The sequence below is a fragment of the Macrotis lagotis genome, chromosome 2 (assembly GCF_037893015.1).
Source record: "Macrotis lagotis isolate mMagLag1 chromosome 2, bilby.v1.9.chrom.fasta, whole genome shotgun sequence".
In the NCBI taxonomy this organism is placed as follows: Eukaryota; Metazoa; Chordata; class Mammalia; order Peramelemorphia; family Peramelidae; genus Macrotis; species Macrotis lagotis.
This window is the reverse complement of record NC_133659.1, coordinates 10,375,629-10,397,512: the sequence shown is the minus strand read 5'-3', so window position 1 is coordinate 10,397,512 and position 21,884 is coordinate 10,375,629. Positions and strand designations below refer to the sequence as shown.

At 48.4% G+C, this 21,884-nt stretch overlaps 1 protein-coding gene across 1 annotated transcript in view; it reads right to left on the bottom strand.

Annotated features, from left to right (window-relative positions):
- Nucleotides 1–21,239, bottom strand: part of WLS (Wnt ligand secretion mediator) — a 132,503-nt gene extending 111,264 nt beyond the window's left edge. The window contains 2 exon segments of the mRNA XM_074221212.1: nt 21,142–21,196; nt 21,198–21,239. Coding sequence (XP_074077313.1) covers nt 21,142–21,196; nt 21,198–21,224 — 82 coding nt within the window. The 5' untranslated portion in view covers nt 21,225–21,239.
- Between the last annotated feature and the right edge of the window lie 645 nt (nt 21,240–21,884).

Below are 21,884 nucleotides of genomic sequence, written 5' to 3'. Positions count from 1 at the left end.
CTGGTCACTTTGCTAGAACTTTGGCAAAACCAAAATTCTTCTAATAAAAGTATATGGCTACCAATGGTGGCCTTCCAAGCAGGAGGGGACAGCAAAGGCCATGGCAATATTATATAGTGGAAAGTGCTTGCTAGGGGGCAGCTAGGTGGCACAGTGGATAGAGAACACTGGCCCTGGAGTCAGGAGTACCTGGGTTCACATCCAGCCTCAGACACTTCATAATTACCTAGCTGTGTGGCCTTGGGCAAGTCACTTAACCCCATTTGCCTTGCAAAAAAAACTAAAAATAAAAAAGAAGAAAGTGCTTGCTAGAGAGCCAAAGGTTCACATTTGTACCTGAATATGATAATTTACTTCATCTCTCTGAGGCTTGGTTCCCTCATGTCTACAAAGAGGGAGTTGAATCTGATGACCTCAAAAGTTCATTCCAGCTAGTGGCATACTTGTAAATATTTAACAACCAGCTCTCTGGGGGGAAAAAATTCTAAGCAGGTCACCATTAAGTTTAATGGGCACTATTTACATTTTCTTCATCATGTTCTCTAGTCTAGACAAGTAATAGAACAATAAATCAAGTCCTGATTAGTAGCCTTTATGGATTACTAATGTGTAAATATTTATACTGAAAATTTAACAATCACTTAATCCTACTTCTGATACCAATTAACTTCAACTGGACTGGAACCACTTCTAACCTGGGGCTGGCTGGAGCCAAAACAGAACAGGCTAGCAACAGGAGACTCAGGACACAAACAAACATTTAATTCATTTTGGAATGAGAAAAATAAGACTTGTGTCCAGAAACCCACCTCCCTTCCTAAGAAGGAGGGGGGCTTAAAGCTGCAGTATATACATAAAAGTGGTTGCCCAAAAACACAATCATTCTTAGATCTTGAGATAGTTGGCATGCTTAGTTTTGTTTAAGACAATAACAGGTGTTCTTGGGTCCCATGGAAACAGTCATTGTTTCAAGCCTTGTGGGGTCTGGTTAGCCTGTGGGGCATAGAACTAAAGTTCTGTGATGGGAACTGTCAGGACCAGAGATTGTGAACATTTGATGGACAGCCCTAGGAAACAAGGGGAGTTAAATCCCTCAGTGAATATTGGTGGGATACACTTTGCCAGAGGGTGAGATTATTCTAGAGGGTAAAGAATTATTGTTCTGCCAACCTCAGGCCACAGACTACTTGTGGGCCTCACCTCTGGAAAGTTTGGAAAATAAGGGATTTCCAAAATATTTTGACAGCTGACTCCAGGCCACACCTGTTTCTAGTTCTGAATCTATGATGCCAAGAATGACCCAAAGATGATGGGTCTGAGCTACAATACCAGTGAGGCTCTACAGGTATGAAAGAGAACTCATAATAATATAGTGGGTCAACAATGTGGGGCGGGTGGCCAGTTAGTATGACCTGGCAGTTAAATGGCCTTGGTGTTGGCCATGAAATGTCGAAAGGTTGATCACAGGATGTTACCTCCTCCAAATGGGTTAGATCCTTGGTGAAAGGTTGATGGGTTGCTGCTAATAAGAAAGAATTCCACTGGATGAGAAGGCAAGGTTCTGTTATTACCACACCAGTCAGGGAGGAGTATCTCCTTAGAGGAGCTGACTGACCAGGGGAGAGGTAAGAAGCAGGGAGATGCTGCCCACATACTTCTCATGTCCCTCAATCTTCAATTAGCCTCTAAAAGAACTAAAAGGCAACATCCAAGTGGAACAGAGCATTTTGATTAGCCAGACCAGCTAAAGTACCAAATCATATCCATCTTGATTTTGTTAAGGGGAGAAAAAAAAAATCACCCCGAGCCATTGGTTAAAAATTCAATCTCTTCGAGTCAGTAAATTCATTGCAGGCCAGGAATTTTATCTTTAGCCCTGAAATCCCACCATATTGATTTACAAAGTGCCAGTTTTCTAAGAGCTCCAAGCATATGCTCAGAAGGATTTTATTAATTGATGCAATAATCCAGTGAGGTAAGCAAAGTTCAAAGTCCCCTCCTGCCAGAGAAAGGGCAGGGAGAGAGGGAGAAGAGCTGGTGTGTCTGAGAGGAAATGACCTGCCTAAAGTCACTCAGATTCACAACTAAGAGTTATGATTGCAGCAGCTGAGACAAGAATTTTGAGATTTTGTTTTTATAATTTGACTAACATTTTTCCTATCTGTGCAAATGCATTTTAAATACAACTAAAGCAGATATGATTATTTTAGTTTGAAATAAGCAGTTTCATCTTATTATCATGTCTAGTATGTGCAAATATATTGTCACATGAGCACGGTTCTTTTTTTGAGGGGGAGAATCCTTTTAGATATCAGTACTTTTAATATTCATTTTAATCAACAAATACTAAGGACTGCTCAATCTCAGATACAAGACACGCAAAATAGTCTTTTAGGAGTCAGTATGTTACAGGAGAAAAACTATTTGCTCTAGAGTCATTAGAGTTGAGTTTGAATTCCATCAAGGATGCCCAGTGTGAGCTTGGACAAGTGACTTAACTTCCTTGGCCTCTGTTTCCTCATTTGTAAAATTTGAGGGTTGAACTAGATGGCTCGGGAGCTCCTCTGCTGTTGCCCCAAGAAAGCATCTATCCTGTTAGAACAAACCATATGGACATAAGACATAACAAACAGAACGTGTTTTGGGAGGAGGCAGATTAGTTTTAAAGAAGATATCCTTATCAGTTTCTTACTTTTTTGATTGGTCTGCTCTGAAAAAGACTCATCTTATAGGAGGAAGCCCCCAAAGTGAAAATTGAGAAGGGGACAGAAGGAGGGTACAGCCTGAACCAAGGAGTGGAGACAGGAAATGTCCCAACAGGGAGTACAGACTGGAACAGAGAATGTGTCAGAGTAGGGGGATGGGCTGTCACTCTGCCTCTGTTTCCTCATCTGGGACATGAAGACAAAAAAATGAAACTGCCTTTGTCCTCAGGCGGCCTATATCCTACTTCATAATGTAAAAAAAGGAGGGAGAGGCATGGAGTCAATGGAAGTTGATCAATAAACATAAATTAAATGCTGGGAGAGGCTTAGGTCCAGTAGCAAGGACTGGGGATACAAGAAAGGAGCCTCCAGTCTAGGGGCTCCCAAGCCAAGTTTGTGTTCAGGTGTTCACTCACATGGGACTCTTTACCCAAGCAGGTGTCCAAGGTCACACAGTCAGAGTCAGGGGGTCTTCCCACCATAACAGGCTGCCCTTTGGTATCAAGAACTATGTTCCTGGTGTGGAAGCTCACCTCCACAAAGTGATCTAAATAGACTATTTGCCAAGATGTAACAAAGGCAGAATGGCCAGAGCTTTATCCCAAACTGCTAACGTGGTGGGACCTCAGTCTTTGTTTGGGATCCCTCTAGGGTTCTGACACTCTCTTGGGCCAGTTTTCTACCCAATACTCCCCAAGGAAGGAAAGGTGAGAGGACTAAGCCTGCAATAGTAGACATCCGCTTCCACCAGCTCATCCAAGGGTCAGCAGGATTGGAGTCAATGGGATGAGATCCCTTTCTGAGGATGACACACTAACTACAGGGGTTTATAGAGGCCAGAATCCTTGGAGATCAAGAGGCCAGTTTTTTCCTTCAACAGTAAGAATTCAGAGATTCACAGAGGACACATGATTTTTCAGGGTGCACAGATCTTCCAGCCATAAGAGTGCACCCCAAGCCCTATCCCAACACTGTTGGGCTTCCTGACTTCCCCAACTCCCAGCTCAAGAGGCTCTTCTTTGGAAGCAGCCACAGATGGTTTTCAATGTGACAGGAAGGACTGGGGATACAAAGAAAGGCAAAGACCTTCCTTCTCTCAAGAAGCCCCCAGTCTAGGGGGAGATGTGAGAGCAACCACAAGCAACACCCAAGCTTTGTGCACACGAGAACCAGACATGGCCTAGTCAAGGGCCCCCACACCCCTTCCTCCGCCCAGGCATGCAAACCCAGGACTTATTTCCCACATGCCACGACTAGCTGAGCAGACTCTGGCAAGGTTGGAATGTGAGGACGTGAACTTTTCTCTTCTGAGGCATTCCTGGGCCCGCTGAGGCCAGCCAGCCTGGGGAAAAACTGGGGAGCTTCAGAAATCAGGAGTCTTCAAACAACAACAATGACAACAAAAATGGTCCTAGCTCCCCCCATCCCACAATCCCGCTATGCTTCCTTTCTCGGTGGAACCAATCTGGACTAAGGAATCCTCCTGCATCTTGTTCCCTGAAAATACAGCAGCTGCTTTAGGTTGCAATCATTTCAAGGAATTTGGGAGATGTGGGGAGAGAAAAAGGGAGGAGAGAAAAGAGAGGGAGAAAGTCAGAAGGATGGAAGGGAGGAAGGAAAGGAGAGAAAGAAAGAGGGAGGGAGGAAGGAAGGAAGGAAGGAAGGAAGGAAGGAAGGAAGGAAGGAAGGAAGGAAGGAAGGAAGGAAGGAAGGAAGGAAGGAAAGAGAGAGAGAGAGAGAGAGAGAGAAAGAAAGAAAGAGGGAGGGAGGAAAGAAAGAAAGAAAGAAAGAAAGAAAGAAAGAAAGAAAGAAAGAAAGAAAGAAAGAAAGAAAGAAAGAAAGAAAGAAAAGAGCAAGGGGAAAAAGAGAAGAGGAGAGAGGGGGGGGAGAGAGAGAGAGAGAGAGAGAGAGAGAGAGAGAGATTCATTTGAAATTGCAATATTCCCCCAAGCATGAGGAAGGGAAGGCACCACACCCTCAGAGCCAGGAAGGAATCCTGTTTCTTATTCCAGGCTGTATTTTGCAACCCACACCCGAATAGCCCGGCCGAGTATAATGATGTCACCCCACCAGAGATTGGCTAGGTGTATCCCTTTACAAAACTCCCAGCGGAATTAAGCACACAAAAGGGGGGGAATTAGAGCTATTATTAGCTTTTAAAAAGCTCTAGAAGAGTTGATAGAGCTGGAGGAACGTCAAGCCTGTCTAGGACGTGGATGATTTTGTTCTACAGTCCCTGCATGCTACGAGGCAAGATGGCAGCCACATGCCGTGATCCGCTCCAAGCCTGCGGCCCTGCCCTGCCATCTCCCCTCCAGATGACTCTCCCCTCTGCCAGGGCTGCGGGTCTCCGGAGCTCTGTGATGGCCCAGTCTGGGCCACCTCTCGGGCTGTAGCCATGTGTCTTTGAAAACTTCCGGGGTCATTGGGTCTTTTACCCAAAGATGCACCAAGATCCCAGGCAAGTCACAACTTCAGAAGTCTTTTCATTTATAAGGGAGTTTAATAATACTCCCATTTCCTCATAGGATCATTGTTGGCAATGAAAACAGTAACTCCCATTTTACTGAGAAGGAAACTGAGGCCCGGGGAGATGATTTCCCCAAGGTCACACAGATGCTAAGCATCAAGGGCAGGATTCCTCTGCTTCTAGAGCTCTCTTTCTTCAGACTCAGCTCAGAGTCCACTGTCGGTAGGTGTCTGTTTTTTCTTTTCTCTTTGGAATGCACCAGGTCTTTTGTTTTAGCCTTTGAAAGAAGGGGATTTCCTCAGGGGCCCCAAAGTATGTCTGTGGTTAGCTTTGTTTCATGTCTCTCATCAAATGATCTGGAAACTGAGTCTCGGTTTCCTCATTTGTCAAATAAGTCAAAGTGTTCATTAAACACCCACTCTGAAACAGATATACTATATGCTAAGCTTTAGGAACATAAATCCAAGCAGAAGGAAAGAGACCCAATCCTCAAAGGGAAGAGACTGCACCAAAAGAAATCAAAAAAGGAAGAGAGGTGGGGGCTGAGCTGGGAGAGAATTGGTGTCAAGATCCAAATATTCAGATGTGACTGGGGGAACCTGAACCCTTCCTCAAAATAGAAGTATGATCCGGTCTCAGACACTTAATAATGACCTAGCTGTGTGGCCTTGGGCAAGCCACTTAACCCCGTTTGCCTTGCAAAAAACCTAAAAAAAAAAAAAAATAGAAGTATGGGGAGTGGGTTTCACCAGAATAAGATAAGGGCTAGAGGAGAATTCAGGATAAAAATACCCTGACCCCTGAGGGAAGTTTCAGGGTGATGTGGAACAGGGAAAAGGTCCAGAGGAAAAGCCAGGTGGAAGATAAAGGAAGGCCTAGGTCCCTCCTCAAATGGAAGCTGTTGAGAGGATCAAATGCATAAATACCTCTTAGGATGAGAGGATATCAAGTTGGAAGGGATCTTAGGTCATCTAATCCTTCTGTGCCTCTGTTTCTGTAAATCGGGAAACTGAGGTAGAGGGAAGTCAAATGACTTGCCCCAGTCACATAGGAATTCAGTGACAGAGCGCTGATTTACACTCAGGTTTCCTGACTCAGACTTTCCCCTATGCAAATCATCTTCCTCTTCTTAGTCTGCCCCCCAAAAGTATTATGTCAACTATTATTAATCTTATCACTACTCTACCTTGGCACCTCTTGGACAATTCTTCACTGTGAAGCAGGGGCCCACTTGTATCATCAGAGGACATGCCCCACCCCAAAGAAATCCCTGGACTGGCCCAAACTTTAAAAAATGTATGCACACACACACATGTACACACACACACACATACACACACACACAGAGCTATGTGTTTACTTTGCCTTCTGGCGAGAGCGCTAGATGAAGGAGGTCAAGATGGAGATGGAGGCACAGAGAGCTTTATGGGGTAACTTGGAAACGGCTGGCTCCCGTGTGCAATGTGAGAAGAGGAAAAAGCCTGTGTCTAGGGATCAGAAGCTGGAGGTTTGATCCCAAGCTCCCCCACAACTATTTAGCTATGTATTTCCTTGGGCAGGATTCCTGGCTCCTTGAAGACTCCTTCCTCACAGGTGAAGCAAAGATATGAACTGTCTCCTATTTGTCTCATGGCCTTCAGGGGAGAAATAATCCTTTGTCAACCTTAAGAAGTGGTGTCCTTGGTTATTGTCCCCTTACAAGATTTTTCTGAAGTTCAAGTGAAAGAATCTACACGTCACAGAATGTCAGAGTCAGAGTTACCTTAGCTAATATTTCTGCCACCTGTCCTCTTTTTTACAGATGAAGAAACTGAGGCCCAGGGAGCTGAAGTCTCACAGACAACTTGTGACCGCTCCACGGGAGTGACCTTTCACTGTAAACCAGGACAGTTTGGTAGGTCCAGATTGTCCAAATGATGAATGCTCAGACATGTGAGGTCACTGTCTATTTCCATGGGGTTAGAACAGAGCCTTTGTTCTCCATGATCATAAGTCTGAAGAGCAATATTCTGGATTCATTTATCATTCACGCTAATCAGGATCTCACCTCACTGAACGGGCTCGCCCTGATGAACATGGTTTGTTGTTTCTTTAATTCCCCAGATCTTTACAAGAATTCTGGAGCTCTGGAAGTCTATCTGAAAAGTTTGGATTTTTCCCAAAGTTAGCATTTTGGCACAGCAAGGTCCTGGGTTTACGTCTCTCCTCTACCACATTCTAGTAATGTGACCATAAACAAGGCTCAGAACATCTCGGAACGTCTGTAAATTGTGGCTGTCTGCAGTGGTAGGGCTCCTCACCAGGAGATGTTTAGAGAGGAGAAAGAAAAGAAAGCATCCAAACTTCAAGGGCCATAAGCAGTCAGATCCACCTAAATTTGGGCCCAAGCCAGTCAAACATGGGCGAGAGGGCTAGTGACCTCCTCCGAGTCTCTCTCGGCTCCCTGTGAGCCTTTTGGGGAGAGGGGGGCAGAGGAGAAAGGTATATGTGATTTCCAGTTGAACAATGCATCAAGCTCCCCTTTTCCATGACCTAGATAGAGTTCTTTCACATTAACTCTCCCATCAAAAGACGGTTAGTGGCATGATTACCTTTGACCAGCCTAGGACTCTGAGCAGAGGAGTCTGCTGGGAGCCTGGGGTTCCTGGCCCTGTCCCCTGGGGAGCCACCATTCGCAAAAGGGGGCCTTGAACTAAACGGACCCAATCTTTTCGTGTTTGGGAATTTTCTCCCATGAGCTCTCAGGGCTTCTGCCAAGGCTGAGGGTGGCAGGAATCCTTTCCTGCAGAAGAGGAACCCTATTGACATTCTCTGCCAGAGTGCAGGATGAACTTTTCAAGATGACAATAATCTGTAAGTGGGGGCTGCCAGGTGGGAAACATGGAACAACTTGGCGTGGGTGTGCCAGGGGGTGAGAATGTGGGCGCAGACTCAGAACACACTGACTCTTTCAGCTTGGCTTGTCCTATTCTCTGCCCCATCCTACTCTCACCAATATGTTTCTGAGCTTTCCTAGGATCAAAAGAGATATTTGTCAAGGGCTTAGCACATGATAGACACTTAAGAAGGCTCGTTCCCTTTTCCTCCCTCTGAAGATCAAACATTTAAAGCTGGGAAGAAATCTTAGAAGTCATCAGTCTAAGCTCCCTCATTTTATAAATGAGGAAACTGAGGCACAGAGGGACTTGCTGAGGTGGGGAGGGGGTCACAGAGCTGGTATGCACCTGAGATGGAATTTGAACCCAAGACCACTGTCCCTTGACTAGCCCATGTTGTGGCTCTGGCCTGCCCAGTGATGGGGGTGACCCAATCATGCCCTCTATGCTGCCTTCTAGACTCTGATAAATTCGAGGGGGATGTCCCACTTGGACCAAGAATCGAAATTCTCCCCCCACTCCCCCAGCTGTGAAGCCTTGGAAAGGTCACGTCTTCCCTTCCTGGGCTTGTTTGCCCGTTGAGGTCTCCTTCCAGGTCCTCCCAGCTCTGGGTCAATCAAGCCAAGCAGCTTTGCCAGAGGCCTGCCCATTCCAGCAGCTAGGAATGCAAAGAATCCAGACTTGCAATGAGCTCTCCCCTCCCCTACAGAGGACACAGGACTGGCCTTCCGGGGCCGGCCCAAAGGAGAGCTGCCTTCCTGGGGAGCAGGGCCTGGATCCGGGCACTGAAAAGCCTCTCTTCACCCCCTGGCTGGATCCCATTGGGAAATGGCGGCCCAGAGCAGGTCGGCTAAGGATAAAGGCGGCATCGGCTCCGGCTCGGGGAGGCCGGGCCCAAAGAGCTCTGTCACACTCGTTTCAGACAAGTGTGTTCTGTTCTCCTACCTCCATGTCAGCTGTCACTGAAAGCCATGAAGGTCATTCTTTGTAGTACAAGAGATCTGGAGCAAAGTGAGTCCTCCCCGCTGGGGAGCTGTCAGATAAAGTGGGGTGCGTGGCCACAGGAGCAAGAGCGGCTCCAGGAAGCAATGAGCAAACGGGGATTTAGGAAAGCTGGGGACACTCAGAAGCTGGGTAGAGTCTGGTCCAAAGTCTCGATCCTGCCTTACTAGCTGTGTGACCCTGGACAGGTCACGGTGCCTCCCTCTGCCTCAGTCTCAATTACTAATAATCTTCAATATGGCAGGTAATAGAAAACAGTTCTTTATCTGGAAATGGAGATAATAATGGCCCCGCCTCCAGGGTTAATGCAAGGCTCAAATGAGAGAACCTTTCTAAAACAAAGGACTTGGCAAACCCCAGAGAACTATGGCCATGTTGGCTACGATTACAAGGGGAGCTAGGTGGTGCAGTGGCTAGAGCACCAACCCTAGTGTCAGGAGGACTCGAGTTTAAATCTGGTTTACTAGCTGTGTGACCTTGGGCAAGGCACTTAACCCAGACTGCTTCACTTCCAGGGCCATTTGTCCTGATTCAGTTCTGGTCATTGGACCCAGGTAGATCCAGGGGAGAAAGTGAGGCTGATGACTAAGCCCAGCCCCCGACTCACTCAATTCACTTGCTTATCATGGAAACACCTTCTTAATGTCATGGTCGTCTTTGAGAACAAAGGACAAACATCATCATCATCATAAGTAGTCCAGGCTAAGAGAGAGTGACAGGAGTAGAACCTTTAGGTTCGCTGGAACCCATGATGTCAGTGATGGCAGTAATGTGACTATTAATTAAACTGGAAAATGTCTGTACGGGGAATCTCTAGATCCTGAGATGGGGCCTCAGAGATCATCAAATCTAGGCCAGCTTCCCTGGTTTCAGAGATGAGGAAAGTGAAGAACAGGATTCAAACTCAGATCCCTTGGCTTCAAATCTGTCTTTCTGTCCCCTGGGTTAGCCCTGCCTCCCAAAGACAACAACCCAACTTCTATTGTTCTTTCTAAAGAAAGCCAGTGACTGTGTAACTGTGTCCCTGTATCCCGTGTTGGTACACTGTCATATACCAGAAAAGGCATATATGATTTGGTTGATTTTTCTTTAGTTTTTTTTTGCAAAGCAAATAGGGTTAAGTGACTTGCCCAAGACCACACAGCTAAGTAATCATGAAGTGTCTGAGGCCATATTTGAACTCAGGTCCTCCTGACTCCAGGGCCGGTGCTCTATCCACTGCACCACCTAGCCGCCCCTTTGGTTGATTTTTTAAAAAACGTGTTACAGGAGAGAACAAGTTGTTTGGGTTTGGCGTTCTCCCCATTCTTTTCTCTGACAGGCCAGGAGGGGAGTGGGCAGCGTGCCCACCTGTGCCCTCCACTGGCTCTTCATGCTCCCAAGTTCAATGTCACTTGTGTTTAGCCTGACCCTCCCACGGTTGCCGCTCCCTCCCCTCGTCCCCCTTATTCCTGGCAGGTGAGGAGGGCAATTAGACATTTTCCGTCTAGGAAGGTAACTGGGTTGGAATGATTATGACGTCCACTGGGGTAACTGAGGGGAGGAGGGAGCAGAACTTGTGCCATAAAGTCAGTCAGTCTCAGTGGCCAAGCATTTAGTGGGTGTTTACTATATATTTAATTAATACTGTGCCCAGCTCTTAGGCAGAAACAACCCCTGCGCCTAAGGAGGTCACATTCTAATGGGGGATACAAACAGCTATTGAGGTCATCTCAGAGGGGAAGAATGGAAAATCTCATTTTACAATATTTAGCCCCTGATTTCAAGTCACAGAATTTTAGAGTAGAAGAGATATGTGGGGCCACGTAAGGAGCCTCGTTATTACCTACCACTCCTGGCAGGGAGGGGCAACTGCCCCACTCTACTCTGGGAAGTGTTCCAGACATCCAGCTTTTTTGCCCCTTCTCACCAGGGCTCCTGGTTCTGTCTTGCCCACAGTGAGATAGCGCTTTTCTATCTGTCCAGTCTTCTTGCACATTCTTTCTCTCCTCCCACAACTCAGTCACCACCTTGCTCCAAGTTCCGCCTTGTCTTGGCTATCCCCCAGGAGAGTGGTGCCTCTTCACCTCTCCTTCTGCAATCTCCAGCCTCCCTCACAGTTCATCTCCATCATCACATCACGTCCATCACGGAGCCCTACCCAAACACACAGCTGATAGAATTCTCCTTCCCAAATCACCTTCTGTACAATTTAAGTGTGCCTATTGCATTTCCATATGGATACACACCCACATGGACTCAAACACATAGATGGTTCCTACTAAACTAAATTAGTGGCTTCCCAACACAAATTCCCCTGCTCCAGGAAGCCTTCCCTAATCTCTGTTCATTCCAGGGCCTTTTCTCTGGTCATTATTTCCTATTTATCTTGTATACCACTTGTAGGTAGGTCATCTCCCCATTAGATTGGGCAGGGAAGGTCTTTTTCCAGTTCTTGTAAGGTCAGTGCTTAGCATTACAGTAGACACCTAATGAATGCTGACTGATTGATTAGCCACTATTTTCCTCATCTATAAAATAAGGAGGTTAGACAGGTCTGTGAGACCCTTTCTCTAATCCCCAGTCATTTGGGTCTCATTAGGTCTCTAAGATTCTTTTCCTGTCTCACACACTAGGATCTGAGGAAACCAAAGCTAGGCTTAATGTGTCTAGGTGAGGCAGCATAGCACAAGGAACAGAGGGCCTGCCCTGGGGCTGCCAAGGCCTGGCTTCCAGTCTGTCCTCAGCTGTCCTCTGGCTTGGAGAACCTCCCTAAGTTTCCCCACCTATAAAATGGGGGAAATGAAGACATATAATTCATAGCTTGGTCCTGAGGATCCAAGGTGATGACATGTGTAAAACATTTTCCAAACATTAAAGGCTAATATAAAAGTCAACTAAGATGATGATGCTTCTCATTATGATGATGATTACCACCCCCTGGGAGATCTGCAGAAGCAGTTCATGGAGAACCCTGGCCTTGGGCTGACTCTCTGGGCAGCAGAGAAGGGGAGGGTTAGCTTGGCTCCAGAACTCCCTTTCAGACAGACTTTTGAAAACTTCAAAGTCAAATGTACCCTCCATTCATTTCTGGGAAACAGTCTTTGCCTCTAATGGGAACAAAAGAAATATCCAGAGAGCTTCCTTTAAAAATCAAAAATCTAAACCCCAAATGGAAAGGTGACCAATCCTCCCCAAAGTCCAGCATAGAAATCATTATGGACCCATAGAATATTGGCTTCCTGTCCAACTCAATGCTATCAGCCTTAATGTTTTTACTAAGAAAATCCAAACTCGATTAAAGAAAGATTGTGTTTTCCTTTCTCATAAGAACTGAAGGGGTTTTAAAGCTGCTTTCAAAACCATCTTCAGGATTTCTCAAGGGAGACAGTCTAGCATGATGGGTTCAAATCCCAGGAAACTTTCCAAGATTAACAGGTTTCAGAGCAAGACCTTCCCATCCAATTTAAAAAAACAAAATACTGCACAGAAGAAAAACGACAAGATTTGAGGGAGCCAAGGAATTCTCCTTCCTTTATAGGTTCTCAAAAACAGAGGAACCAAGAGTTACTCCCCCCCCCCAGCCCAGTTTCAAAAGAAAACAAATTAATTGATGGTTTTGAGGAATCCCCCAGGATTTCCAAGAACTCAGGAATAAGACATTAATACCAGATTGCTAAGGAGAGCATGCACAGGATATCTGCTAAGATCTTTTTCCTCTTTAGATTCCATACAGTTGAAATTCACTCTCCCAGGAGCGGCTAGGTGGCACAGTGGATAGAGCGCCGGCCCTGGAGTCAGGAGGACCTGAGTTCAAATGTGGCCTCAGACACTTAATTACCTGGCTGTGTGGCCTTGGACAAGCCACTTAACCCCATTTGCCTTGCAAAAAAACCCTAAAACAAAAATTCACTCTCCCAAAAATATAGAGGGGACAGTCCAAGGGTATCAATCCCATCTGAAGTCAGGATTGATTATACTGGCAGGTAGGTATATACCAACAAGGTAGCAAAGGAGAACTGATAGCTCCCCTATTGTCAGCCTGACAGACAGGTGGGTGTGATGGAGAGAAGACACTGAAAATGGTGTCAGCAAGTTTGAGTTCATCATCGGGCTCAATACCTCTATCTGGGTCATCTGGGCCATTTTTTTTTCACTTTCTGGGTCTCAGTTTCTTCATCTGTCAAACGGAGGCAATACGCAAGATTTTACCAAGGGGGAGGATCCTGTCCATGAAACTTCTGTTTTGGACTGACAGACCAGATTCAGTCCAGGAGAAGGCCAATACCAGAAAGAGGTGATCAGGTTTTTCCAGCACTTTCTACTTCTTCATAGACAGCTCCCCTGTGATCCAAGGCAAACCTGGACAATTTGGAAATGGCTCACATCTGGGGGTTTCCCATAAATAGGGGGTCTCTTCTAGGAGTCCACATACACTGAAAACTGCCAGCTATAAGAGAGCTCTTTAAAAGCTGTTGTAAAACTTGTCCTTTCTTGGGGAGCATGATCCGCCAAACAGGGATCCTTCTCCAGGACACTGGACAGACAACTCTGCTCCAAAACAATTCACACTCAGGAGAGTCAGCAGAGAGCAGATCTTGGTGCCTCTTACCCTGCAGAGCCCGTCCGTCCTGGGCAGAAAAGCTCCATCCATAACCTGGATGTAGAGTTAGGACTCATTTATTCTAATTCCTTGATTTTATAGGAAAATGAACAGGAAGGGTAATAGAAGCAGGGATTTCAAACTATAAGGGACTTTGGGGCATCTAGCTGACCCCTTTGAAGGGCCAGGTGAAGAAACTGAGGCCCAGAGAAGTCACAGGAATAAGGAATGAGAATCAAGAGGGGCCCTTCGGAGGTCATTTTAGTCTGGTTCTCACCTTTTACAGATGAGGACGAAGTGATTTTCCTTAAATTACTGGCAGTAAATGATAGAGATGGGATTGAACTCAGATTCTTCATTTACTGTAGGCAAAGGATTGACTTTCAAACTCAACTTTGTCTATGTGACCTTTGACAAATTATTAACCCTTTCCTGCACTTACTTCCAGGCCCATTTCCCATTTTCTTCTCCAGCTCATTTTACAGAGGAGGAAACGGAGGCAAAGAGGATGAAGTGACTTGCCCAGGGTCATATAGCTAGTAAGTGTCTGAGGTCAGATTTGAATGCAGAAGATGAGTTTTCCTGACTCCAGGCCCAGCTGTCCAGCCACCTGATGGCAGGTAGAAGACATAAAGTGTGGAATACTGAATGAATGGTCAGTTGCCTGTGGAGAGGCATGTTGGAATCACCTAGAAATCAAGAGGTCCTTGGAGTCAGAAAGACCTGACTTCAGATTCAGCCCCAGACACTTACTAGTTATATGACCTTGAGTTAGTCACGTCACCACTGTCTGCCTCAGCTGTCTCACTTGTAAAATGGGGACAATAGTATCCACTTCTGAGGCTTGTTGTGTGAGTGTCTAGTACATAGTTGACACTTAATAAATGTTTGGGTTTTTTCCTTCCTTCCCTCTACTTTCAAATCTATGTTCCTAGGGGGACCAATGGAATGAAGAAGAATAGGAAATGGAATATGGCTAAGGTGTTATCAAAGTAAGAATCTCCAAGACTTTTTTTAATTTAGAATTTAGACTAGACCCCTCTCTTTAAACTCCAAAGGTCAATAATTCTATAATTTCTAAAAAACTAGTGGTGACATTTCCTCACTTTTTTCCCAAACAGAAGATACTGGAGCCCAGAAGTTTCTTAAAAAGAATTCTTTGACTGGGTGACCTTGGGATCAGGTGAAGTTTCTCAGGGACAGCCCTAGACTTTTCCCCTTTTAACTCTTTCTCTTCCCCAGCTGCAAACTGCATTAATTAAATAGCTATCTTTTAATAGCACGGTACAAAGCATTTTTCACATACAGGCTCTTATTTGATCTTTACCACTATCCCCCTAAGGGTAACCAGGGAAAAAATTATTCCCATTTTATAGATGAGCAAATTCAGTGACATTGCCCAAAGAAACAAAGCTCATGAATGACTCTAAGTAGGGTTCATAGGATTGACCTATCAGTAAGAGACATGAATGCTTCTTTAGTTCTGCACGTCCTTCTGATTCACAGAGCCCTTTGCCAGCCTGGTAAAGCCTAGGGATGCCTACCCCAAATAGAAAGGTCACTGCTTACACTCAGAAAAAAAAAGTGTCCAATTTAAATAGGGGTAAGGGGAAATAGAGGTATTTTTTCCCCCACCCAAGCTCACAGATCTCCTAAAATCCATGTAAAAGCCTTTAGGAACCTCTTGTCCCTAGACAAAAAAGCCCTGATGTAGTCCAACCCCCTCATTATACAGAAGGGGAAATTCAGGATTAGAAAAGGAAATGATAACTATTATCACACACCAGGAGCTGTGATTTGAACCCAGACCTTCTCTCTTCAAATCCCGGTTATTTCCACCTCACCACTGGGAGAAATAAACTAAGCACAGCATTTTGCAACCTGATTTTTAAAAAAAGTTCAAGTCTCCCCCTAGATTAATGAAAATATGGCAGAGAGCAGGTTTCATAGCTAATGACTGGTCTTGTAAAATGTTCACAGAATGAATTTTAAAAAAAGCATCAGGGCAGGTCTTGTTTTCCTTTGAAGGGAGAAGAGAAGAAAGTGAGGGATTGGAGGTACTTTCCCAACGTCTTGGTTTTCCCCAGAAGACGGTTACAGACCCAAGAATCTCCTGGCAGCCTTGAGCACTGTTCATAAGTCACCTCCAACAGGAAGCCCTGATTTTCCTGGTTAGTCAGAATTTCTCCTCAAATAATCATACACCAGGTGTCTCAAAGTTGTAGAGAATAAAACCACTAGGAAACAGCTTTCAAATAACTCCAATTTAGCATGTGCCTATGAAATGGACGTTGGTTGCCTGGATGAGTTCAACCACTATTCCCGGAATTTCTCCGTTTCTTAAAACCTTTTAACAGCCAAAGTTGGGTGCTGTTCTGTCTGACAACTCTTGGCTTTTCAGGTTTGGTTTGTTGGACCAGAAGAAACTGAAATCAGATTTCCCTTTTTTCTAAGTAACTTTTCTGCATTTGGCATGACTTCTCTGGGTCATTTTCATGGGTGTGAGGCACCATGGAAATAAGACTACACTGAGGAGGGATCCACAGTCCCAACATTAGTTTTCTGCCACTTGGAGCTCTGTGTGACCTTCATTCCTCTGGACCTCGACTCTACAATGAGGGTGACAGCTTGCCAACCTACTTCACCTGATTGATTTTAGGATCTGGTCGACTAATGGAAGTGAAACCCTTTGAAGAAAGTCAAATCTGTGTAAAACACAGGGGTCACAGAATCCTTATGATTTTAAATGAGAAGGGACCTTGGAAAACCACCTAGTCAATCCCCTCATTTGCCCACTGAATGGAAAAGTAGTTTTTACTGTGGGAATCGCTAAGGACCAACAAGCAATTATTAAATGTCTATTATGGGAGGTCCTGGGCATTTACGGTCCAAGAAAACAGTCCCTGCCCTTGAGAACTTTCCATTCTAATGAGGGAAAGTAACAAATTAAACCAAGTTGGAAAGGCAGAGAACCTCCATGAAGCTGTACTGGAAGTACCTTGGAGGCCTGATGATTCTGACTCTTAATTACTTCCCATTTGTCCAGTATATAGCTTGTTTTTCAATTTATTTGCTGGCAAGTTGTGTCCCCCCTTGAACTGTTTAGTTCCTTGAGGACAGGGACTGTCTTTTGACTCTTTCATATCCCTGAAGCTTGGCCTTCCACACAGTAGGCGCTTAATAAATGTTTATCAAATTGAACTGAATTGGGAGCTTTCCTACGAGGTCCCTATAAGCTAAGAAATCCATAAATCAAAATCAGTTACAACTACTGAGAAAATAAGACTCATATCCAGAAAGTCAAAGGGAGATGATTCAATTTTTTAAGACAGATAAGGGAACCATAAATGTATTTTAAAAACGTTCAATTCAAACTAAGAGACACCCACTAAAAACAGAAAGGGACTGTTTTAGATCTAATACAAAGCAACAAGTCACCGAAATGCACAAGTAATTACTTATTGTAGTGAGGGACCAGAAGTTAGAATTATGGACACTGAGAACAGGAAAGAACCTTCGAGATCTGTTGCTATCTCTTCACTCTTCTGTATGAAGAATGAGACTCAGAAAGATGACTTCCCCCAAGTAGCGGTAAAGATTGAACCTGGGGACTATGCCTCCTGATTGCATTTTCCTTGTCTTTCCCATATAATCTCAGCTGCTTTGTCTTTCCATTTCTACTTCATTTAAAAACTGACAATGAGAGACTGGAAAGTATTTTACTTCTGATGGTGAAATCGGTAGGCATCCTACCTATTATTCCGGATAAGGCAACTGAGTCAGAGAAGCAAGGAGACTTGAGCCCAATCCCACAGCTATAGTTAGAGGCAGGATTGCAACTGACACAGATCCTCCTGATTCAAGTCCTGCCTCTCCTGCTTTCCAGAGAGCAGAGACCCAAGGGCCAGGTCATACATAAGGCAGGCAGGTAAGGTGTGTCCCCCCCCCTCTGTAGGTGGGCGTGGTTATCATCCCCCTCCACTCCAGTGTAAATACCCCCACCCCCACGCCGCTGTGTGCCTCTCCCCCTCGCATGCATTCAGGATTCCTACTGACTTCAAAGGGAATCTGAGATCACAGAGGGGGAACTGATGCCCCCAGGAGGGACAAATCTGGTGACTAACTTTTGCTTTGCTCCCCATCTTCCTTATAAATTCTTACACCTCAGAAGCACAGATTAGGTTGGGCTTTAGGCAATGAATGGGGTTGCTCCTGGATGCCAAGGTAGAGAGGGGTCCATCCACACCTCCCTAAGGCTCCAAGGAAACTGGAAAGCCTTGATGGCACAGCCCAAGGTGGCACTGCATTCTGGAGGGTCGCAGGGACAGATGGGTAGGGCTGGGGCACTGTGGAACTTTGGGGCAGCCTAGGGACAGGGCTCCCTGGGGGGAGCTGGCACGTTCTGATCCATGCCCAAGAAGCCAGGCCACCTGAGGTTTTAGCACACCTCAGCTGGAATCTGCTACTTCCTACCCAAGCAAATCCCAGCTGCAAGAGATCGGAGAAGCCGTGTAGCCTGACTCCCTCACTTCACACAAAAGGAAACTGAGGCCCAGAGACACTAAGGGAGTTCCCAAACCAGGACCTTTGCTTACAAATCTGCGACTTCTTTCACCTAGAATCCACAAAAGAATGAAACAGTCCCTGCCCTCAGAAAGCTTACCATTGAATGCAGGAGAGAATAGCAGAGAAAGCCATTATCAAATCCATTGAAGAATTTCCGGAGGGGGAGGGACAAGACTGGATTTCCTTAGCGTGGGGAAGTCTAGGCAGGAGGAAAGGCCCTCCAGCAGTGCAGATAGCTGCTCCAGAATGTACTGCCCAGAGCACTGGCCCAGGGCCAGTCCCCTAGGACATATCAGATAAGAGTGATCGCAGGCCACCTCTCTAACCTCTACCACATGGGTCTTCTCTTCCCCGTGAACAGAAAAGATCTGGGTTTAGGATTTCCCCGACTTGGGGAACTCCCAAGGAAAGAGGATACCATTCCCCAAGGCAGAGCACTACTTTCTCTGCCATTTTTATTCCTCCCAATAGCCTAAGGACACTGAGAGGTGAAGGGAATTACCCAGGGTCCCAGGCAGAGGTCTTCCTGGTTTTGATGCCAGCTTTCTGTGCATTCTGGCATTTTGCCTCTTTCAAGACTGCTAATGAGGGGGAGAAGGAGGTTAAAGGGAAGGAGGAAAAACATTGGGCAAGTCTAAGAGGAAGCCCCTGGGCTCTGTCTTGGGGGAGAGCCTTCTGGACAGTGCAGCTGGAAGGCTTGAGCTACAGAATCCCCAAGGACCCATTTCTAGCTCACATTTGGGAGAACTGAGTCTGGGGCCTGGACACTTTCCTGCCTGAGGAGGAAGGCCAGCCTCTCCTTGTGGCCACTGGAAAAGGAAACCCTTCGCCCCCATGAATACTACTCGGGACAAGGAACCGGAATTGGGCTGGAATTCACCTCTTGGACTTGAGTTCGAAGTCTCACAGCCTTCCTAGCTGCATGACTCCAGGGAAGTCACTTAACATCTCTGCCTCAGTTTCTTTCCTCGGTAAAGGAGGTGTAAGAATTGCATCAACCTTCCAGGAATACATGAGGATAGAGTGAGATAAGGTATTGAAAGTGCACGGGAAGCCTTAAGAGGGCCAGAGATGCACATGACACACACACAGAGACATGTATGTTAGGTACTGTAGAGTACAGTCTAGAGGCCGGGGACTGTCACCCGTGGACAATCAGCCTGGGAAAGGCGAGGCATTCTGCTCTGGGAGAATGAGACCGCTTTGCAAATACAACCTTCTCTCTTCTTCTTCTTCTTCTTCTTCTTCTTCTTCTTCTTCTTCTTCTTCTTCTTCTTCTTCTTCTTCTTCTTCTTCTTCTTCTTCTTCTTCTTCTTCTTCTTCTTCTTCTTCTTCTTCTTCTTCTTCTTCTTCTTCTTCTTCTTCTTCTTCTTCTTCTTCTTCTTCTTCTTCTTCTTCTTCTTCTTCTTCTTCTCTCTCTCTCTCTCTCTCTCTCTCTCTCCTCTCTCTCTCCTCTCGTCTCTCTCTCTCTCTCTCCTCTCTCTCCTCGGTGTCTAGCTCTGACCTTCATCACCCTGGGGGGGGGGCAATGCTCACCCTGTTCCGGCCCCTCCCCCTCCCCCCACTCCTCCCCAAACCTGCAACAGTTGATGATGGGCTCCTTGAGGCAGGGAGATCAGCTTTCCCCCCCCCCCCGGCAGACACACACAAGCACACACACACACACACACACACACACAGACACCCCAACTCCGCAGGATCCGCTCCCCCCCACCCCCGGCCGGCCGGGGATCCGAGGGCAGCCTGACTGCCAGCTCCCGAGGTGTGCGCGACTTTGAGGGCGCTCGGCTGGCACCTCGGAGCAATGCTCAGCAAGGGAGGCCGGAGGCTCGGCACTGGCACCGGGGCAGGCTCGGGGCCGCGGGCCTCCGAGGGGCGGGCCGGGAGGGCGCCGGGAGGCGGCCTCGGGGCCCCCCCACCCCCCCCTCCTTTGTTCCCCACCATTTGCTCCGAGGTCGCGGCGCTTGGCAGGGACGCGCCGGACTCCTCGTTCGCCTCCCCCCAAAGGCGGCGCCGCGGCGCAGCAGCCCCTGCCCGAGCCGCCCCCGGCCGCTCCGGTCCCAGGCCCCTGGGTTCGAATCCCAGCCCTGCCGCTGAGCAGCCGCGGGGCGCGCCTCGCCCGCGCTCTCGGCCTCGGTTTCCACGCGTGCACCAGGAGGGGAGTGGGAGGCGCCGGCGGGCGGGGAGCTGCCCCCCCGGGGACCCAGAGTTTCCCCCCGTCCGTCCCCTCTCCCCCAGAGGGAGCCCCGCAGCTGGCCCGACTCGGAGCAAACTAGCGGGAAGCGGCGCCCGGCCGCTGCCAACTTTGGGGAGGGCCCGGGCCGGGGGTGCCCTGGGGCCGCGGTGGGGGAGGGGGCGGCCAGGCCCGGGCCCAGCCGGGCACCCGGAAGGAAGCCGGACTCGCGGGCCGCGCCGGGGGGCCGGGGGAAGCGCCGGACTCGCGGCCGGCCGCGGCCGGTTCAGAACGCAAACCCGGGCCGGGGGCGGGGGGGGGGCTCGCTCGGGGCCGGATCGCCAGCGGCGAGGACTCCCTAGAAGGCAGGGGGGGGGGGGGGCCGGGGACCCCCTCTCGGACACGTCCCGCGCCCCCCCCCCCACCCGCGATCGCGGAGGCCCCCGGCCGCCTCCGATCTGCAGGCCCGGGCGGGGGGCGCAGCCCCGAGAAGCCGGGGTGGGCAGGCGAGCCGCGGGCGCCCCCCCCCCGCCTGCCTTTCAAGTAGACCCTGAAACTAGGCCAAAACTTTTCTTCCCCCGGCCTTTCTCTGCGCCGCTAGCCTGCAGCGTGCCCCGCGGAGCCCCACCGCGCCGGCCTTTCTGAGCCACAATGGGCAGCCTAATTAGATCATAGAGGCCAGCCACTGATACTGTAACCAGCCGCCAAACAAGAGGCGCCGCGGCCGCCCCCCCCCCCCGGCCGCGGGCCGCCCGCCTCCCACTCACCGATCAAGCCCCCCACCAGGAAGGCGAGCACTTGGAACAGCAGCAGGATCCCCCCCGACGATGCACAGCTTCCTGGTGCTCATGTTCTCGATGATCGCCCCCGGCCATCGCGCCGCCCCGCCGCGGCCTCGCCTCGGCCGCCGCCGCCGCCGCCGCCGCGCCGCCGCCGCGGCTCGAGGGCTCGGCCGGGGGCCGGAGTGGGGGGCTGCGGGGCCGCCCCCTGCCCGCTCGGGCCGCCGCTCCGGACGCCTCGGGCCCCTGCCGGGCTCCGCGGCCGCCGCCAAACTTCGGCCCACTGAGGCAGGCGCGGGCTCCCCCGAGTCGGGCGGGGCGGGCGGCCGCAGACTCCCCGGCCCAGCCGGCTCCAGGGCGGGCTCCCCTGCGCCCAGAGCCCCGATTGTGCGCGCTGCCTGCCTCCGCCACGGGCTGGGGGACGCTTTAAAGGAGCAGGCGGGGATCACATGACTCCCTCCCCCACCTCTCTCCTCCCTCTTTTCTTCCCTTTCCTCCCACACCTCTCTTCTCTCCTCTCAGTTCTCTCTCTCTCTCCTCTCTCTCTCTCTCTCTCTCTCTCTCTCTCTCTCTCTCCTCTCTCTCTTCCCTTTCCTCTACACCTCTCTCTCTCCCTCTCTCTCTCTCTTTCTCTCTCTCTCTCTCTCTCTCTCTCTCTCTCTCTCTCTCTCTCTCTCTCTCTCCTCCTCTCTTCCCTTTCCTCTACACCTCTCTCTCTCTCTCTCTCTCTC